This window comes from Mustelus asterias, chromosome 2 (genome assembly GCF_964213995.1).
Source record: "Mustelus asterias chromosome 2, sMusAst1.hap1.1, whole genome shotgun sequence".
Lineage (NCBI taxonomy): Eukaryota > Metazoa > Chordata > Chondrichthyes > Carcharhiniformes > Triakidae > Mustelus > Mustelus asterias.
The window spans coordinates 146,681,755-146,700,881 of record NC_135802.1 but is presented as its reverse complement, the minus strand read 5'-3'; the positions used below and the strand labels follow the sequence as shown (position 1 = coordinate 146,700,881).

General features: G+C 44.5%; 1 protein-coding gene across 1 annotated transcript in view; it reads right to left on the bottom strand.

The window, feature by feature from the left end:
* Positions 1–19,127, bottom strand: part of LOC144481213 (uncharacterized) — a 69,476-nt gene that overhangs the window by 15,381 nt on the left and 34,968 nt on the right. The window contains exons 11-14 of the mRNA XM_078200731.1: positions 17,217–17,336; positions 16,983–17,125; positions 6,439–6,530; positions 2,154–2,300 (exon numbers count right to left, since the gene is read on the bottom strand). Of these exons, the coding sequence (XP_078056857.1) occupies positions 2,154–2,300; positions 6,439–6,530; positions 16,983–17,125; positions 17,217–17,336 (502 nt within the window). The remainder of the gene's footprint in view (positions 1–2,153; positions 2,301–6,438; positions 6,531–16,982; positions 17,126–17,216; positions 17,337–19,127) is intronic.

The following is a 19,127-nucleotide window of genomic DNA, read 5'->3' as shown; positions in this document are numbered from 1 at the left end:
ATTTGTGACACTAATAAATAAACTTTAAACTTTTTCATGTCAGTACTTCTGCTGCACATTGAGAAAAGGTTTGGATGTTGATTGAAAGGTGAGTGGGATTAATAACAGCTGCAAAGGCTGGATTTGTGGTAAATTGACCTATTTTGTGTTGCATCTTTTCTAAATCTTGATATTTGTCACCAGAGAAAAATCCCCAGCTGAGGCTCAATGGCCGCCCAGGATGAGGTGGCCAGGGCAACTCACCAGAGGAGCTACCCTGGACGTCTCTCCCAATCCACCCAGGGACTGAAAATAGAGGATTGAAGGCCATGTGACCTGATTTAGACATTTAAAATGTTGATGGGATTCGATAGGATGGACACCAAGAAGCCATCTTCTCGGGTAGGAGAACAAGATCGGGGAGGTATAATCTTAAAGTCAGAGCGAAGCCATTCAGTACCAATATCAGAAAATGCTTCACCTCACAAAGGCTGAAAGATGGACTGTCGATGCTGGGTGGGGGGTTAAGTGTAGCTTTCAAGACTGAGGTACATAGGTTTTTCTTAGGTCAGCATATCAAGGGATGTGGAACAAATGTTTGGAATCGATCTCAGATGCAGATCATCCATGATTTTAGTGAATTGTGGAGCACATTTGAGTCACCTGAATAGTCTATTCCTGTTCCCATGTTCCTATCTCTCACTGCGATTCCTTTACAAAATCTCTGAGAATGTATCTGTCTGTCCTTTCCTGCCATGGAATGTTATCTCGTGTGACAAAGAACAAGAACCATTTGAAAGATAAAGTTCTCCTTCATCCTTTCCCATAATCTAATTTAGTTTAGGGCTCATTCATATCTCCTCACAAATATTCAACAGTGTATATTCAAATAGCAATGAAAAACCTGTCTGCAAACCTGTTTTTATGGTCACGTGTTATTAGGTTATAAGCTCCATGAATACTGGGTTGCTCCACTGTTTGCAAAAAGACTACCAGCGCCACAAGAACAAGTAATGGAAAGTAGTGAAGTTTAATGTAACCGAGCATAACAATGAGGTTTCATTGCATATGACAATTAACAGAGTAGGACTTGCACTTATACAGTGCTGTTCAGCACCTCAGGACACCCCAAAGCACTTCGCAGCCACTGAAGTATTTTTGCAGTGTAGTTGCTGTTGCTATGTAGGGAACACATTATTGAGTTTATGCAGAGCAAGATCCCATGCACAGTAATGTGACAATGACCAAATAATCTGTATTTTCAGTGATGTTACTTGATGGATAATTATTGGCCATGACTGCAGGTGAACTCCTCTTTGATATAATGATGTGGGATCTTTTATATCCAACTGAGAGGGCAGAATCTCGGCATTACATCTCATCTAAAAAAGCTGCACCTCTGACAAGTGCAGCACTCCCTCAATACCACCCAGCTCTGTGAGCCTGGATTATGTCCTCAAGCACTTGATTTGAACTCTTGTCCATCTGATTCAATGACAAAAGTGCTTCCACTGATGCATACCTTGTGTGTAGTAAGAATTGATAGGCAGGTTTCTCCAGTGGCTAAGTGGGATAAGGTAGCGTAAGGCCTTGAGCCAATTAAAGCAGCAAGATCCCAGATTCATATGGTAATATGATATTAGAGTCATAGAGATTATACAGCACAGGAACAGGCCCTTCAGCCCAACTCATCCATGCCGACCAGGTTTCCTAAACTGAACTAGTCCCATTTGCTTGCATTTGGCCCATATCCATCTAAACCTTTCCCATCCATTTACCTGTCCAAATGTCTTAAAAAAATTACGGGTGGAGTGTCTCAAAACTGGCAATCCCAGGAACGAGTCCAATCGGGTTTCAGATCTTACCATTTTTCGGGTGGAGCATTTTGGGACAGGTTGGGTTGTCCCAAGGGTCGCTTGGAACACAGGAGAAGACAGATGAGCAAAGCCTATAATTAGTTGGCGCACCACTGTATCAATGTAGCACCTAGCCCAATAAACCAGTAATTTATTTTACTCGTCTAATAGTAATAATAATATTCATGCACGGCAGCTTAAGTTCAGTTTTTACGGCCTGTTTACGGCTCCCCGAATTTGAGAAACTATACCTGGAATGAACTGTTCTGTTGAGTGTAGTGCAGACAGGATTTGTAACATTAGTAACTTATTTCCTACCCTGACTGGGGCGTAGACGTTGAGGTAGAGGCAATCTTCACTCATGTGGGTGATTTTATCAGGTAACTCAGTGGGAGACTGTGGGCAAGCAGGTCCCAACTCTGTAGCATCCAGTGTTCCACTCCATGGCTTGGCATCCTCAGGAGGCTGAAATACAAGACACCCAAATGAAAGGGAGAAATCCCATGAACAACTTTCATTCGCCATTACAACCTGTTGTGGGATAGGATGAGGTGAGATTTCAGGAGGATAGGAGGCCTGGTAGGAGGGCATGGAATATTACTCCTGGAAATATTAGCACTGGTGATCAAAAGCTTAGTCAAAGAGGTAGTTTAAGGAGAACAGATAGATAAAGAGGTTCAGGTAAGAAATGCCAGAGCTTAGAGTCTAGGCAACTGAAGGTAAGGAAACCAATGATGGGGCAATATAGATCAGGGATGCACAAGAGTCAAATGATAGAGGAAAACACAAGCTGCGGAGGGTGGTAGGGCTGGAAAAGATTGCAAATGGAGAAGGTGAGGCCAAGGAGGGATTTGGAGACAAGGACGAGTTTTGTTAGAAAGGATGTTTTGCCAGCCTGGGAGCGAATGTAGGTTAGCAAGCACTAAGGCATGCATGGAACTTGGTGTGAGTTAAGATATAGGGAGCACAGATTTGAATAAGCTCAAGTTTAATGGAGGAGGTGGGGTGTAAAATATGAGGCCTGCAGGAGAGAATTGGAATAAGTCTAGGTAACAAAGTCAGGTATGAGGGTTACAGCTGAAAATGTCTTGAGACAGAGATGGAGTCATAGGAGGCCTTAAGGAAAATTACCTTTCATCACAGCTGTCCAACCTGAGACATTGGCCGGAATTCTACTGCCCTCTCCGGCATGGGAATCGGAGCAGGCGAGGGGCAGAAATGGGAAGGTCCGTTGACCTCGGGTGAGATTTTACAGTTTCGGAACAAGCGAGACTGTAAAATCCCGGCCGTTAACTCTGTTCCTCTCCCTGTAGATGCTGCCAGACCTGCTGAATATTTCCAGCATCCACAGTGTATTGTGTACTTTTAAGGATATATTGGCCCTGGAGGGAGTGCCGTGAGAACTGCCAGATTGGTACCTGGAGTCCATAAGATTAAATTCTGAGGACAGATTACATGATCTAGGTTAGAATTCCCTAGAATTTGGAAGGCTAAGGGGTGATCAGCTTGAAGTTTTCATGATATTAAAGTGAACAAAGAAAGAATTTCCACAGGTTGATCATAGAATCTCTACTGTGCAGAAGGAGACCATTCGGCCCATCGAGTCTGCACCAACCACAATCTCACCCAGGCCCTATCCCCATAACCCCATGCATTTACCCTAGCTAGTCCCCCTGAGACTAAGGGGCAATTTAGCATGGCCAATGCATCTAACCCGCACACCTTTGGACTGTGGGAGGAAACCGGAGCACCTGGAGGAAACCCATGCAGACACGGGGAGAATGTGCAAACTCCACATAGACAGTGACCCAAGCCGGGAATCGAACTCGGGTCCCTGGCGCAGTGAGGCAGCAGTGCTAACCACTGTGGTATCATGTCGCCCTGAATGATGAGTCTATTGATGAGAACTAGACCTCAAAGGAATGAAATTAGGAAAAAATTCTACGTCTTCTATAAGCAGCAGCTTCATCAACTGTTAATTTAAAAATCCAAGACTGATAGATTTTTGTTAACCGAAAATATTAAGGATATGGATTGAAGGAGTGTTTATAGAGTTGGGACACAAATCAGCCAGTGAATGGTCAGGTTTGAGGGGTTCAATTGTTTTCTCCTATTCCTGTGTCCTTAGTGTGGAGGAGACAGGGGAGAGAGCTTCAAAAAGATAGTCGATAATGGAGAAGAAAAGCAGGGAGTCATATTTACAATCCCAGAGATCCAGAAAATAATGAACGGTTTTGGCAGAGGAGCGAAGACCAAGTAGTACTTTATGCCATCCGGACAGATCAGGTGATGAATAGCTAAATCTGTCATCTGCCACTTACGTTCAAGTCTGTGTCCCTTCAACTTAAAGGAGTCTTCTTGGGAATGGATCCAAAACTTCCAGTGTAGCTGAGCAGGGAGATAGAATTGGTGACAAGGGTACAGAGGTTATGGTAGGTGCAGAACACAATGAGGCCTGCCTAAGGGCGGCATGGTGGCACAGTGGTTAGCACTGCTGCCTCACAGCTCCAGGGACCCAGGTTCAATTCTGACCTTGGGGGGTGACTGTCTGTGTGGAGCTTGCACATTCTCTCTGTTTGCGTGTGTTTCCTCCGGCTGCTCCGGTTTCTTCTCACACTCCACAGATGTGCGAGTGGCCATTGGCCATGGTAAATTGTCCCTTAGTGTCCAAGATGTGTAGGTTAGATGGATTAGCCATGGTAAATGCGCGGGGTTACAGGGATAGGGTGTGGGAAGAGGGCCTGGGTAAGATACTCTGTCAGAGAGTTGGTACAGACTCAATGGGCCAAATGGCCTCTTCTGCACTATAGGATTCTATGATTCTGCGCTCAGAGTTGTCCTAACAGAATTTTGATGCATTCCTTTCAGCCAGAGGATGTGCAAAAAAGAAAAAAAAAACTACCCCGCACTATTTTACAATGTTCACGGTCTAGAACGGGAGACGTACAATAAGCCTTTATTTCAAAGCAGTGGGGAAGCAGGAAGGAGGAAGATTGTGTGTTTTGAATTTATGAGGAACAAGAGAAGAAAGCTCAGTGGATCACCAGAGAAAGGCAAGAAACATTTAATTAAACAATAATATAGATGGCAGATTAATAAGACACCAGTTTGAAAGATTGGGTTTCAGAAGTATAATGTAATTGCTTCTTGATCATTTATTTATTTTGAAGGTATTTCCCTTCCTTTCTCTTGCATCGAATTACATAGAATCTACAACAGAGAAACAAGCCGCTCAGTCTAACTGGTCTATGTTGGTCTTTATGCTCAGAATGAGCCTCCCCTCACATTTCCTGTCCTTCTATTCCTATCTTCTTCATTCACTCATTTAGTTTCACCTTAAATATATCTATGTGTTCAATTCAATATTCTAACCATTTGATAAAAACATAGAGTGGCACAGTGGTTGGCACTGCTGCCTCACAGAGCCAGGGACCCAGGTTCGATTTCAGCCTCGGGTGACTGTCTGTGCGGAGTTTGCATGTTCTCCCCGTGTCTGTGTGGGTTTCCTCTGGATGCTCCGGTTTCTGCCCACAGTCCAAAGATGTGCGGGTTAGGTGGATTGCCACTTAGTGTCAGGGGGATTAGTAAGAATAATACGTGGGGTTATGGGAATAGGGCCTGGGTGGAATTGTTGTCAATGCAGGCTCAATGGGTCAAAAGGCCTCTTTCTGCACTGTAGGGATTCTTTGATTCTTCTGAATTCTTTGGTGACTACCTTACAAGACACTAGTTTGACCTCAGGAAGAATATTGTGTACATTTCGGGACACCACACTGTCGGCAGGATATGAACACATTGAATAGAGTGGAGAAGAGGTTTACAAGAATGGTTCCAGGAATGAGAAAGTTCAGTTATGAGGACAGATTGGAGAAGTTGGGACTGTTAGAGAGAAGAAGGCTAAGAGGAGATTTGATAGAGATGTTCAAAATCATGAGAGGGCTGGACAGAATAGATAGGGAGAAACTCTTCCTGCTCATAAAAGGATCAAAATTGAGAGGGCATAGATTTAAAGTGATTTGCAAAAGTTGTAAGAAAATACTTTTTCACACAACGAGTGGTTCGGGTCTGGAAAGCACTGCCTGGAAGTGTAGTGGAGGCAGGTTCAACCGAGTCATTCAAGAGGGCATGAGATGATTACTTGAATCGAAACACTGTGCAGGGATACGGGGAAAAGGCCCAGGGGAATGGCACTAAGTCATAATGTTTGATTGGAGAGCTGGTGCAGACACAATGGGCCAAATGGCCTCCTTCTGTGCTGTAACAATTCTGTGATTATATTTATGCCCCCGAGCTTTGGACTTTTGTTTGCTTGTGTTGTTTGGCAGAAGGGGAAACCCACTACAAGACAACTACTAATAGTTTGAAGACAGATGCTGGCAAATGTGTGCGGACTGATGAAGATGATTTTCTCTCTGTCCCTGTGGAAAAGCACCTGAGACCCACTTGGCTCCCTTTTGGTGCGAGGAATCTCTTGTATTGAGGTGGAAATCCAATTTACTCAGACTCCGCTGTCACCTTGATTTCTACAGGGCAAGGACAGACTGAAGGAAAAATTACAGAATGACACAGAGCAATGGTAGCAGCGGTCAACACAGACACGTACCTTGAATCGGAAATCTCCAACAGGTGGGGATGCGTAAGGAATTTGCAAGAAAACATGCAGAAATCCTCCCAGGAAATCTTGAACTCTGAAACCTTAAGAAAGAAATGGAGAGATACTGAAAACATTTGCTGCAAGTACTCATGAACAATTACAAAGTTTGTGAGCGTACATCGTTACAAGTGGATATATTGTTGTTCCTTTGAGGTCTAGTTCTAATTTATAGACTCATCATTCAGGGTGGCATGGTGGCACAGTGGTTAGCACTGCTGCCTCACTGCGCCAGGGACCCGGGTTCAATTCCCGGCTTGGGTCACTGTCTGCGTGGGTTCCCTCCAGGTGCTCCAGTTTCCTCCCACAGTCCAAAGATGTGCGGGTTAGGTGGATTGGCCATGCTAAATTGCCCCTTAGTCTCAGGAGGGCTAGCTAAGGTAAATGCATGGGGTTATGGGGATAGGGCCTGGGTGTACCAACTGACTCAAGAACAGCTTCTTCCCTGCTGCTGTCAGACTTTTGAATGGACTTACCTTGCATTAAGTTGATCTTTCTCTACACTCTAGCTATGACTGTAACACAACATTCTCGTTTCCTTCTCTATGAACGGTATGCTTTGCCTGTATAGCATGCAAGAAACAATACTTTTCATTGTATGTTAATAGATGTGACAATAATCAAATCAAATCAAATCAAAAGGTTGTAGCTAGAAGCTACAGAGATCTGAGACCACGTTCCAAACTGTCACTTCCAGTGCAAGCCTGCAGAAATTTTGAGTGAACAAAGAATATTTTGAGGGAACAAAGGAAGTTTATAGCTAAGGACGATATCCGCCTTCTGCAAAAGAGGAGGTGGTGGTGCAGTGGTATTGTTGCTGGTCTAGTAATCCATAGTCCCAGGGTAATGCTCTGGGGAGCCGGGTTTGAAACCCACCATGGCAGAGTTGAAATTTGAATTCAATAAAAATCTGGAATTAAAAGACTAATGATGACCACAAAAACATTGTTGGTTGCTGGGAAAAACCCATCTGGTTCACTAATGTCTGTTAGGGATTAAATCTACCGTCCTTACCTGGTCTGTCCTACATGTGACTCCAGAGCCTCAGCAATGTGGTTGACTATTATGGTCATCAGTGATGGGGAATAAATATTGACCCAGCCAGCGACGCCCACATTCCATGACTGAATCAAAAAAAGCACCCACATTGTGCATAGATTCAAATTAACTTATTTTTTGTTTTTACTCTTAGATACACACTGTTTATGATATCAATGAAAATTTATGCCTCCTTTTAATATGGATGTCTTGAATACAAAGTTTAAAGTTAAACTTTATTTATTAATGTCACAAGTAGGCTTATATTAATACTGCAATGAAGTTACTGTGAAAATCCCCCAGCCGCCACACTCCGGCACCTGTTCGGGTACACTGAGGGAGAATTTAGCATGGCCGATGCACCTAACCAGCACGTCTTTTGGACTGTGGGAGGAAACCGGAGCACCCGGAGGAAACGCACGTAGCCAGAGGGAGAATGTGCAGACTCCGCACAAACAGTGACCCAAGCTGGGAATTGAACACTGGTCCCTTGTGCTGTGAGGCAGCAGTGCTAACCATTGTGCCACCGTGCTACCCCATGACCGGGAATCGAACCCAGGCCGTGAAGGCGCTGAATCCTAACCACTAGACCACCAGGGAAGCACAAAGGAGAATGCTGGCACCAGGAGATGCTGAACTCAGTGGGAAATAATGGTTTCCCCTTCAGATATCTAGTTCTGTTTTGCACCTTAAGTTTCATGCTTTTCAGATTTATTTTACATGTAGAAAAATCATAAAATTATCATAGAATCACCGCAGTGCAGAAGGAGACCATTTGGTCCATCAAGTCTGCACCAAATCTCCGACACAGCATCGTCCCAGGCCCTATCCCCATAACCCCACACGTTTATCCCACTAATCCACCTAACGTACTCATCTTGGGACACTAAGGGGCAATTTAGCATGGCCAATCTACCTAACCTGCACATCTTTGGACTGTGAGAGGAAACCGGAGCACCTGAGGAAACCCACGCAGACACGGGAGAATGTGCAAACTTCACACAGACAGTCACCTGTGGCTGGAATTGGACCCGGGTCCCTGGCGCTGTGAGGCAGCAGTGCTAACCACTGCGCCACCTTGCCGCCCCATTATTGATGTATCTAAGAAGGAAGGAACTTATATGCCCCTTCAGAGGCCTGAGGACAACGCAAAATACTTCTGCAGGTGATGATGTACTGCTATAATACAGGAAATTCAGAAGCCTATTTGTGCACAGCAAGTTCCCACAAACAGCAATAATACAGATAACCTGTTTAGCGATATTGATTGAGGGCTAAATATTGGTCAAGACATTAGGGAGAACTCCCCTATTGTTTTCCAATTAATGCCATCGAGTGTCTCATGCCCACCTGAGGGGGCAGAGGGGACCTCGATTTGGCATCTCATCCGAAAGGTGGCACCACTGGCAGTGTGCTACTCCCTCAGTGCTGCACTGGAGCGTCAGGCTGGAATATGCGTTCAGCCCTCTGGAATAGGCCCGAAATCCATGCACTGGAAGCATTTAGTAATCGACACTTTTAAAAACGTCCTTCAGCTATTTTCAATCGCCAGGATTACTGTTTCAGAAAGTTCTATTATTTCAGAAACAGCCAAACCATTGTGTACTAATCTGGGAGGAGGGGAGAGAGTGAACCAGGTCAGAAAAACATACGATGATCTCCCGAGGCGACATCACTAGACAGGGGAGCGATGTGCTATCATTACCATCAATAACCGCCTGCTGAGGCTGGCTTCCTTTTGAAGACTTTTCTTTAACCTGCTGTCCTTTAACACAACATTTGTTCATGAGAAAACCGGTTCACTGATACCAAACAAAAATCTTTCAAAAGGGCATTGTTAACAAACTTCACATTGGGACAGTTTTAAACATGATGGCAACGCACTGAGGATATGGCTAGCCACAGTTCTAGAATTTTCTTTTCTCCTTCAACCTTGAGCGTCCTCTAGCTGAGTTTATTTTGGTTGGACCAGAGTTAGTGCGGATTCATTGAAAAGTTCCTGCCAGTTCATCCACTTTTATTGAGCTGGCTTTCACTCAAAGCTTTACCTCAGTCAGTCGACAAGTAAACTTACCTGAACAGACATTTATTTTTGCCTCAGTCTAAACTGGCGGCTGCTAGGCAGGAAACCATTCATCCTGCCAGCCCTGGGAAGGTCACAGGCATCGATATTTTCACTCGTTCCATTTAGCTGAGGTGCTGAGCCCCACAGACTTCTGAGGAGTCTCAATTTGCAAAAGGAAAGAAAGACTCGCACGTACATTGCATCTTTCATGGCCTCAGCTGGTTACGGCCTGTGAAAGACTTTTGGACTGTTGTAGGAAGCATGGCAGCCAATTTGCGCACAGCAAGGTTGGAATAACTCCTCAAAGGCTGGTGTCCCTTCACCAGATTCCCTTTATTTACAAACTACATTCCATTCCAAAGAGTACTTCAGGTACAAAGTCAGAATCCTGACACTCCTCAATATATATATATACAGGTGAGACTCCCTGATTGGGCAGGAAATCATTACCTCAACCAGGGAGCTCGTACTCCAAGAGGCCAACCTCATGGGTCATGTTGAGGTCATTACAAAGGTTCCACAAACAACTGCGCACTAATTACCAGAAAAACTGGTTTTAGTTTTTGGTTGAGAGCTAGTTAATTATTGGTTAGGACACTGAGGAAAACTCCTTACCCGACTTCAAATGTCTACCCTGGAATCTTTTGTGATGACCGGAGAGGGCAGACAGGAGCTCAGTTTGATGTCTCCTCCAAAAACAGCACCACTGACAGTGCAGCACTCCCTTGGTACTGTACTCAAGTGTCAGCTTGGATTACATGCTCAAGTCCCTGGAACTCTAAATTACCCACACTTTCCAGTTGTTTAGTACTGTTGTGAGGACATAAAAACACAGAAAATAGGTGCAGGAATAGGCCATTCAGCCCCTCGCACCTGCAGCACCATTCAATATGATCATGGCTGATCGTGCATTTTCAGTATCCCATTCCTGCTTTCTCTCCATACCCCTTGACCTCTTTAGCCACAAGGGTTATGTCCAGCTCCCTCTTGAACATATCTAACGAACTGGCCCCAACAGCTTTCTGTAGTAGAGAATTTCACAGGTTCACAACTCTTTGAGTGAAGAAGTTCTTCCTCATCTCAGTCCTGAATGGCTTACCCCTTATACTTAGACCTCTAGTTCTGCACTTGCCCAACATCGGGAACATTCTTCCCGCACCTAGCCTGTCCAGTCCCATCAGGATTTTATATGTTTCTATGAGATCCCCTCTCATTCTTCTGAATTCCAGTGAGTACAAGACAAGTCGATCCAGTCTCTCTTCATATGTCAGTCCTACCATTCCAGGAATCAGTCTGGTGAACCTTCACTGGATTCCCTCAATAGCAAGAATGTCCTTCCACAGACTAGGAGATCAAAACTGCACACAATACTCAAGGTGTGGCCTCACCACGCCCTGTATAACTGCAGCAAGATACCCTTACTCCGATACTCAAATCTTCTTGCTATGAAGACCAGCATGCCATTAGCTTTCCTCACCACTTGCTGTACCTGCATGCCAACCTTCAGCGACTGTTCTACCATGGCACCCAGGTCACATTGCACTTCTCCTTTTCCTAAACTGTCACCATTCAGATAATAATCTTCCTTCCTCTTTTTGCCACCAAAGTGGATATCCTCACATTCATCCACATTATATTGCATTTGTCAAGTATTTGTCCACTCAGCCAGCCTGTCCAAGTCACCCTGCAGCCTCTTAGCATCCTCCTCACAGCATGCACTGCCACCCAACTTAGTGTTGTCTGCAAATTTGAAGATATTGCATTCAATTCCTTTATCCAAATTATTAATGTATATTGTGAATAGTTGGGGTCCCAGCACTGAACGCTGCAGTACCCCACTAGTCACTGCCTGCCACTCTGAAAAGGACCCATTTATTCCCACTTCTGCTTCCTGTCTGCCAACCAGTTCTCTATCCACGTCAATACATTACCCCCAATACCATGAGCTTTAATTTTGCTCACTGATCTCTTGTGTGGAACTTTGTTGAAAGCCTTTTGAAAGTCCAGATACACAGCTTCAACTGGTTCACCCTTGTCCACTCTACTGGTCACATCCTCAGAAAATTTCAGAAGATTTGTCAAGCACGATTTCCCTTTAGTGAATCCGTGCTGACTTGGACTGATCCTGTCACTACTTTTCCAAATGCTCAGTTATTACATCCTTAATAATTGACTCCAGCATTTTCCCCACCACTGATGTCAGGCTAACCAGTCTATAATTCTCCGTTTTCTCTCTCCCTCCTTTTTTAAAAAGGGGGGCCACATTAGCTATCCTTCAATCCACTGGAACTCTTCCAGAGTCTATAGAGGTGATGACTTCAGCCAGGCTAATGAGGTTGGCTTGCGAGAGTATGAACTACCTGATGAGTCATAATTGATGGTTAAATCAGGGAGCCTCATGCTCCCTATTTAAAGCAGGTGTGTCAGACTCCCAGCCTGCATTTCAGCAGGGAGCATCTGGAGAGCTGGCTGTGTACAGATGTACTGTGTAAATAAAGTAACTTGGTGACGGGACTTTCGCCCCTGTGGAGTTATTACAATAAAATTCTGGAAAATGATCACCAATGTGTCCACTATTTCCAGGGGCACTTCCTTAAGTAGCCTGGGATGCAGAGCAGAGGGTTTTAATCCCAGCAATTTCCCAATACAATTTCCTGACTAATAAACATGAGCAGATACTTCCTCCTGTATTAGAAAAGCTGTTACTTCACTTAAACTGTTCATCTCCTCTATCTTCTTTCGAATTTCTCCTGCTTTCTTCCACATACCCAATTTCCTTCACTTCATTGTTGCTAGCCATGTCTTCAGCTCTGCTATACTCTAAGATTCCCTCCCAAACATCTTCACCTCTCTACCTCTCTCTCTCCTCACTCTGAAAACATGTCTGTTTAACCAGGCTTTTGGCCTAACATCCCCTCCTTTCATTCGGTATCAATTTCTGTCTGGTTGCATTTTGCTACATTAATGGCACAATAGAACTGCTAATTATTGTTGTAGTTTGGTAAGGTTCCACTGCTCTCTGCTATTTCACTGAAAGACCAATTCTAAGCCAAGAAAGGGAACATTGACAAGCTATTTGATCACAGTGAAAGAGGCAACACATATGGGCTGAATCCTGTTTTGACCTGATGTCCTCTCACATGCCTTTACAGGAGTGGTCAGTAACTGGGAGTCGCACCCTGAATGACTTTTTCATCGAGCTCCCCCCCCGCCGCACCCACCCATGCTGGGAACTGAGGCCAAATGCAGTGCCCAGGCTCAGGCTGTGGGTTAACCTCCCTACCACCTGCTCTCCATCACAGAAGCACAGAATTGTTACGGTGCAGAAGGAGGCTATTTAACATGAGAACATAAGAACTAGAAACAGGAGTAGGCCATCTGGCCCCTCGAGCCTGCTCCGTCATTCAATAAGATCATGGCTGATCTTTTTGTGGACTCAGTTCCACTTACCCGCCCGCTCACCATAACCCTTAATTCCTAAATTCCTTTACTATTTGGCCCATCATGTCTACAACAGCTCTCTAAACGAACATTATGGCTTAGTGCCAGTCCCCTGCCTTTTTCCCCATTTCCCTGCACGCTATTTCATTTTGAAGGCCTCATTTGAATCTGCCTCCACCACACCTCCAGTCGGTGCACTGTGGCCCCGAACCACTTGTTGCATGAAAAAGTTATTTTTTACATCACATTTGCTTCTTTTGCAAATCACTTCAAATCTGTGCCCTCCCCTTCTTGATCTTCCATATCTCACTGCCATGCAGAATGGTGCAGTTGGCCACAAATGCTCCAAGACAGATCAATCCTGTACCTCTCTAAATTTGTGAATGAACAAAATCAAATTTGCTGCTTAAATGGAAGTGTTTTTACTCTTTCTAAACTTATGGTAGGAGACCATTTAAATCATGGTTCAATTGTTATTTGAAAATAAAATGCATTGGTCATAGCTGTCAAGCATTTCTTGCCCCCTCTTCAGTTTTCAGTCATGCATCGCTCTCTGCTGAAGAGAGGGGAACCTGTGCTCTGTCTCTCTCTACCTGGGGCGGCACAGTGGCACAGTGGTTAGCACTGCTGCCTCACAGCACTAGGGACCCAAGTTCGTATTCCTGGCTTGGGTCGCTGTCTGTGCGGAGTCTGCAAATTCTCCCCGTGTCTGCGTGGGTTTCCTCTGTGTGCTCCGGTTTCCTCCCACAGTCTGAAAGATGTGCTGGTTGGGTGCATTGGCCATGCTAAATTCTCCCTCAATGTACCTGAACAGGCGCTGGAGTGTGGTGACTAGGGGATTTTCACAGTAACTTCACTGCAGTGTTAATGTAAGTCTACTTATGACATTAATAAATAAATAAAATAAAAACTTCTTAGCTCCAACATGGCCCCAATTTATTCCACATTTGTTCAAATTATCAAGCGTAATCTTCATGTTCCGGTTGTTATAATGAAGTATGGCTACAAGGCTTCATTTTGTCACAGTAATCTTGAAGAAATTCACAATTCTGAAAATGAACTTTAGCGGAAGTGTAATACTTGAAATGCAAGTTGAAAATCCCATTGGGACATTGAGTTATAAGTATTCAAAACTAATGATAGACCAAAATGTTTTATCAGCTTCAATCTTTCCATATTTATTTTGGATATGTCCTTGCAGGTGAATATGCAGAGGGAGCTTTTTATATTTGAGAGGTAATTAGTACATCATTGTTGTTTTAAGTAACACCTAGGGACTCTGAATAATTGATTGGATCCATTTCCTGTGAAGCTTTTTTTTTAGCTACTTTTGTTTCAATTCCCAGTTCCTTTGCTGTGTGAAGCCATCAGAGAATAATTTACAAACAGAGAAGGCCACTCAGCCCCTCAAGCCTTCTCCGCAATTCAGTAAGATCATGGCTGATCTGCTTGTTAACTTGCTTCATGTTTGCCTCTCGATGCATGCAGCTGCCTCACCATGGGGAAAACACAGTAAGAAGTCTCACAACACCAGGTTAAAGTCCAACAGTTATTTGGTAGCAAAATCCACTAGCTTTCGGAGCGCTGCTCCTTCGTCAGGTAAATGGGAGTTCTGTTCACAAACAGTGCATATAAAGACACAAACTCAATTTACAAAATAATGGTTGAAATGCAAGTCTTTACAGGTAATCAAGTCTTAAAGGTACAGACAATGTGAGTGGAGAGAGCATTAAGCACAGGTTAAAGAGATGTGCATTGTCTCCAGACAGGACAGTTAGTGAGATTTTGCAAGCCCAGGCAAGTCATGGGGGTTACAGATAATGTGACATGAACCCAAGATCCCAGTTGAGGCCGTCCTCATGTGTGTGGAACTTGGCTATCAGTCTCTGCTCAGCGACTCTGCGCTGTCGTGTGTCGTGAAGGCCGCCTTGGAGAACGCTTACCCGAAGATCAGAGGCCGAATGCCCGTGACCGCTGAAGTGTTCCCCAACAGGAAGAGAACACTCTTGCCTGGTGATTGTCGAGCGGTGTTCATTCATCCGTTGTCATAGGGTCTGCATGGTCTCCCTGGGAGAAAGCTAGTGGATTTTGCTACCAAATAAACCTGTTGGACTTTAACCCGGTGTTGTGAGACTTCTTACTGTGTTTACCCCAGTCCAACGCCAGCATCTCCACATCATCACCATGGGGACGCATACTGAATCCTTAGGCTCAGCGAGTAACAGAGGCAGCTCTCCATTCTCTGTGAAGACTGGCATTTAATATGTCAGGCTTGGCTCGGTGGCTTCTGAGTCAGAGGTCACGGGTTTGAGTCCCACATCAAACACCTGAGTATGCCATCTCGTCTGACATTTCAGTCCAGCACTGAAAGGTGTTGCGTCATCAGAAGAGACATTCTGATAAGACATTAAACTGAATCTCTACCCTCAGGTGACTGTAAAAGACTCTGTGGCCTTATTCGAAGAACTGCAGGGGAAGTTGACTTGGACAGCGTCTATCAGCAATGAAGACCTTAAATTAGGTGGGCTGGTCATATATTTCATTATTGTTTGTGGGATACTTCCTTGTGTACATCAGCTGCTGCTTCATAACTGTGATTATACTTCAAAAGTCCTTCACCATTTTGGGTCATCCTTAGGTGATTGAAGGTGCTACATCAATGCAACTCTTCCTTTATGACATTGAAGTAGAGTCATTGCAATCAAGATAATTTTCACTGGTCTCAAATGATAGAAAATGCAGCAACCAGTTTTCACATCATGAGATCTTACGACCAGCAATGAGGTAATTACCAGGTAATCTGTTTGATGATGTTTTATGAGGGAAAAATATTGGCCATGACACCAGGGAGAACAGTATTGTTCTTCTGCTACAGGATATTTTACATGTGCCTGAGCCTCAGCTGGACATCTCGGATGATTTCTCTATCCGCCCCCCACTGCAGTGCGTTTGTCGGCGACGGAGGCAGCCCACCATTGGCCAGCTGCAGGACCTTCTGGTCCTGCCGCTATAAATAGGATTTCCCACCGAATCCACCCCACGCCATCGGGAAACTCACGGCAGGGGTGCGCCGTCAGCAGGACTGGATGATCCCACTGGCATGAACAGCCAGAAGATCTTGTACATCATCTGGAAAACAGCCCCTGACAGTGCAGCACATGCTGGAGTGTGGTGACCTCTTGTGAGTTGTACCCAGCATACCCTCTAATTCAATCTTTTACTCTTGTCCAATGCTTTTAAAGCTCTACTCTCTTTCATAGAATCATAGAATCCCTACAGTGCAGAATGAGGCCATTCGGCCCATCAAGTCTGCACCGACCACAATCCCACCCAGGCCCTTTTCCCGTAACCACACATATTTACCCTTCTAATCCCCCTGACACTAAGGGTCAATTTAGCATGGCCAATCAACCTAACCCGAACATCTTTGGACTGTGGGAAGAAACCAGAGCATCCTGTTTCACGCAGACACAGGGAGAATGTGCAAACTCCACACGGACAGTATGGAGTTTGCACATTCTCTACTCCTTAGCTATGACTGCAACACTATATTCTGCATCCTCTCCTTTCCTACTCCACTATGTACTCTATGAATGGTATGCTTTGTCTGTATAGTGTGCAAGAAATAATACTTTTCATGGTATCCCAATACATGTGACAATAATAAATTAAATCAAATCCCTCAGCCTGGTGTAGGAGAGTCAACCTGGATGTTGTGTTTGAGTCCCTGCAGTGGGACTTGAACCCATCAACACTTGACTCAGTGATGAGATTGCTACCACTGATCCACAGATGCCATTCTAATGGAATGAGGACAGATTGCAAGCATGTCATTTTTGGGCAGCGTACACGGAAATCAGTATTTTTGTTGCAAGTGTGCTCAGAGGCTAATTGTGCTCAATAAATTGTGTTATGTTGTTACCTCGAGCTGTTAGAATGCTTGCCTTTGTACCTTTTACTTGACCATGTTGAATTGTGACAATTGGTGGGTTTAGCACTGGGGCTGTCCCATTCAGAGCTTGGATCTGGTCCTGAAGGCATTCACGGTTCCTGGCAACCATCTTTGAGATCAGCTCATTCCACATTGCAAACTGCCTGTTGGACGTAAAGCATCAAATTAATCAGGTGCCCTCTGTGTTTGGACAAGTGACATTACAAAACGGACATGTGGAAATTGTAGTCTTACTTTGCTCTGAGGTTGCTGCCCACTGATCCTTGGTCTAAGTTCACATTCAGCTCCATATAATGTTTCCCAATGCTGTGCTCTGGCCAGTTAATAGGAACTGACTGAGGATGGTTAGGATTTCTGTGGCAGGAAAAGAATTAAGGAGAATGTTTGGAACCTATGTTTAGACCTTCAAATAGAATCAACCTATGGAACCATAGGAAAGTTACCATTCAGCCCTCAGAAAGAGGCCATTCAGCCCATTGTGTCTGTGACAGCCAGAAAGGAGAAAAAGGAAACTAGCCATTCATTTTAAACCTGCTTTCCAATACTGGGTCCATAGCCTTGCAGCTTACAACACTTCAGATGCAGATACAAGTACCTTTTAAATGAGTTGAACATTTCAGCCTCAACTTCCAATTCAGGCAGTGAATTCCAGATGCCACCACCCTCTGGGTGGAAAAGCTTTTCCTCATTTCCCTCCAATCCTTCTACCAACCACCTTAAATCTATGCCCCCTGATAACTGACCCTTCATTCCTGTTTACCCTGTCCAGGCCCCTCATAATTTTGTACACATCAATTAGGTCACCCTTAGCCTCCTCTGTTGTAAGGTGAACAACCCTAGCCTATCCAATCTCTCTTCATAGTTGCAATTTTCAAGTCCTGGCAACATTCTTGTAAATCTCCTCTGCGCTCTCTCCAGAGCGATTACGTCCTTCATGTAATTTGGTGACCAGAATTGTGCATAAAATTCCAGCTGTGGCCGAATCAGTGTTTTATACAGTTACATCATTACATCCCTACTTTTGTATTCAATACCTCACCCAATAAAGGAAAGCATTCGATATGCTTTTTTGACCATCTTGTCCACCTGTCTTGCCACCTTCCAGGACCTGTGGACGTGTATTCCAAAGTCTCTCACTTCCTCAATCCCTCTCAATATCTTCCCATTTGTTGAGTGTTCCCTTGTTTTGTTTGCCCTCCCTAAATTCATTACCTCACATTTTTCCAGATCGAGATCAGTTTGCCATTTCTCTGCCCATTCAATCAAACCATTGATGGAATTCTGGAGCTGACACCGATCCTCTTCACTATCAGCTACATGGCCAATTTTTTTCATCTGCAAATTTCCCAATCATGCCTCCCACATTTAAGTCTAAATCATTAATATATACAACAAGCAGCAGGGGCCCCAATGCTGAGCCCTGTGGAACACCACGAGAAAACATTTTCCATTCGCAGGATCATACATTCATAGAAATCATAGAAACCCTACAGTGCAGAAAGAGGCCATTTGGCCCATCGAGTCTGCACCGACCACAATCCCACCCAGGCCCTACCCCCATATCCCTACATATTTACCCGCTAACCCCTCTAACCTACGCATCTCAGGACACTAAGGGGCAATTTTAGCATGGCCAATCAATCTAACCCGCACATCTTTGGACTGCGGGAGGAAACCGGAGCACCCGGAGAAAACCCATGCAGACACGAGGAGACTGTGCAAACTCCACACAGACAGTGACCCAAGCCAGGAATCGAACCCGGGTCCCTGGAGCTGTGAAGCAGCAGTGCTAACCACTGTGCTACCGTGCCGCCCATTGTTTTCTGTCACTGGGCCAATTTTGAATCCAACCTGCCACCTCCCCCAGTATACCAGTATTTCACTTTTTTGACTAGTCTATATTGTGGGACCTTGTCAATGCTTTACTGAAATCCATGTAGACACCATCCACTGCACTACCCTCATCAATCCTCCTTGTTACTTCCTCAAAACATTGTATTAAGTTGGTAAGACACGATCTTCCCTTAACAAAACCATGTTGCCCATCCCTGTTCAATCCGTGCCTTTCTCAGTGATAATTTATCCAGTCTCTCGGAATTGTTTTCAATAATTTGCCCATCACTGAAGTCAGACTGACTGGCCTAT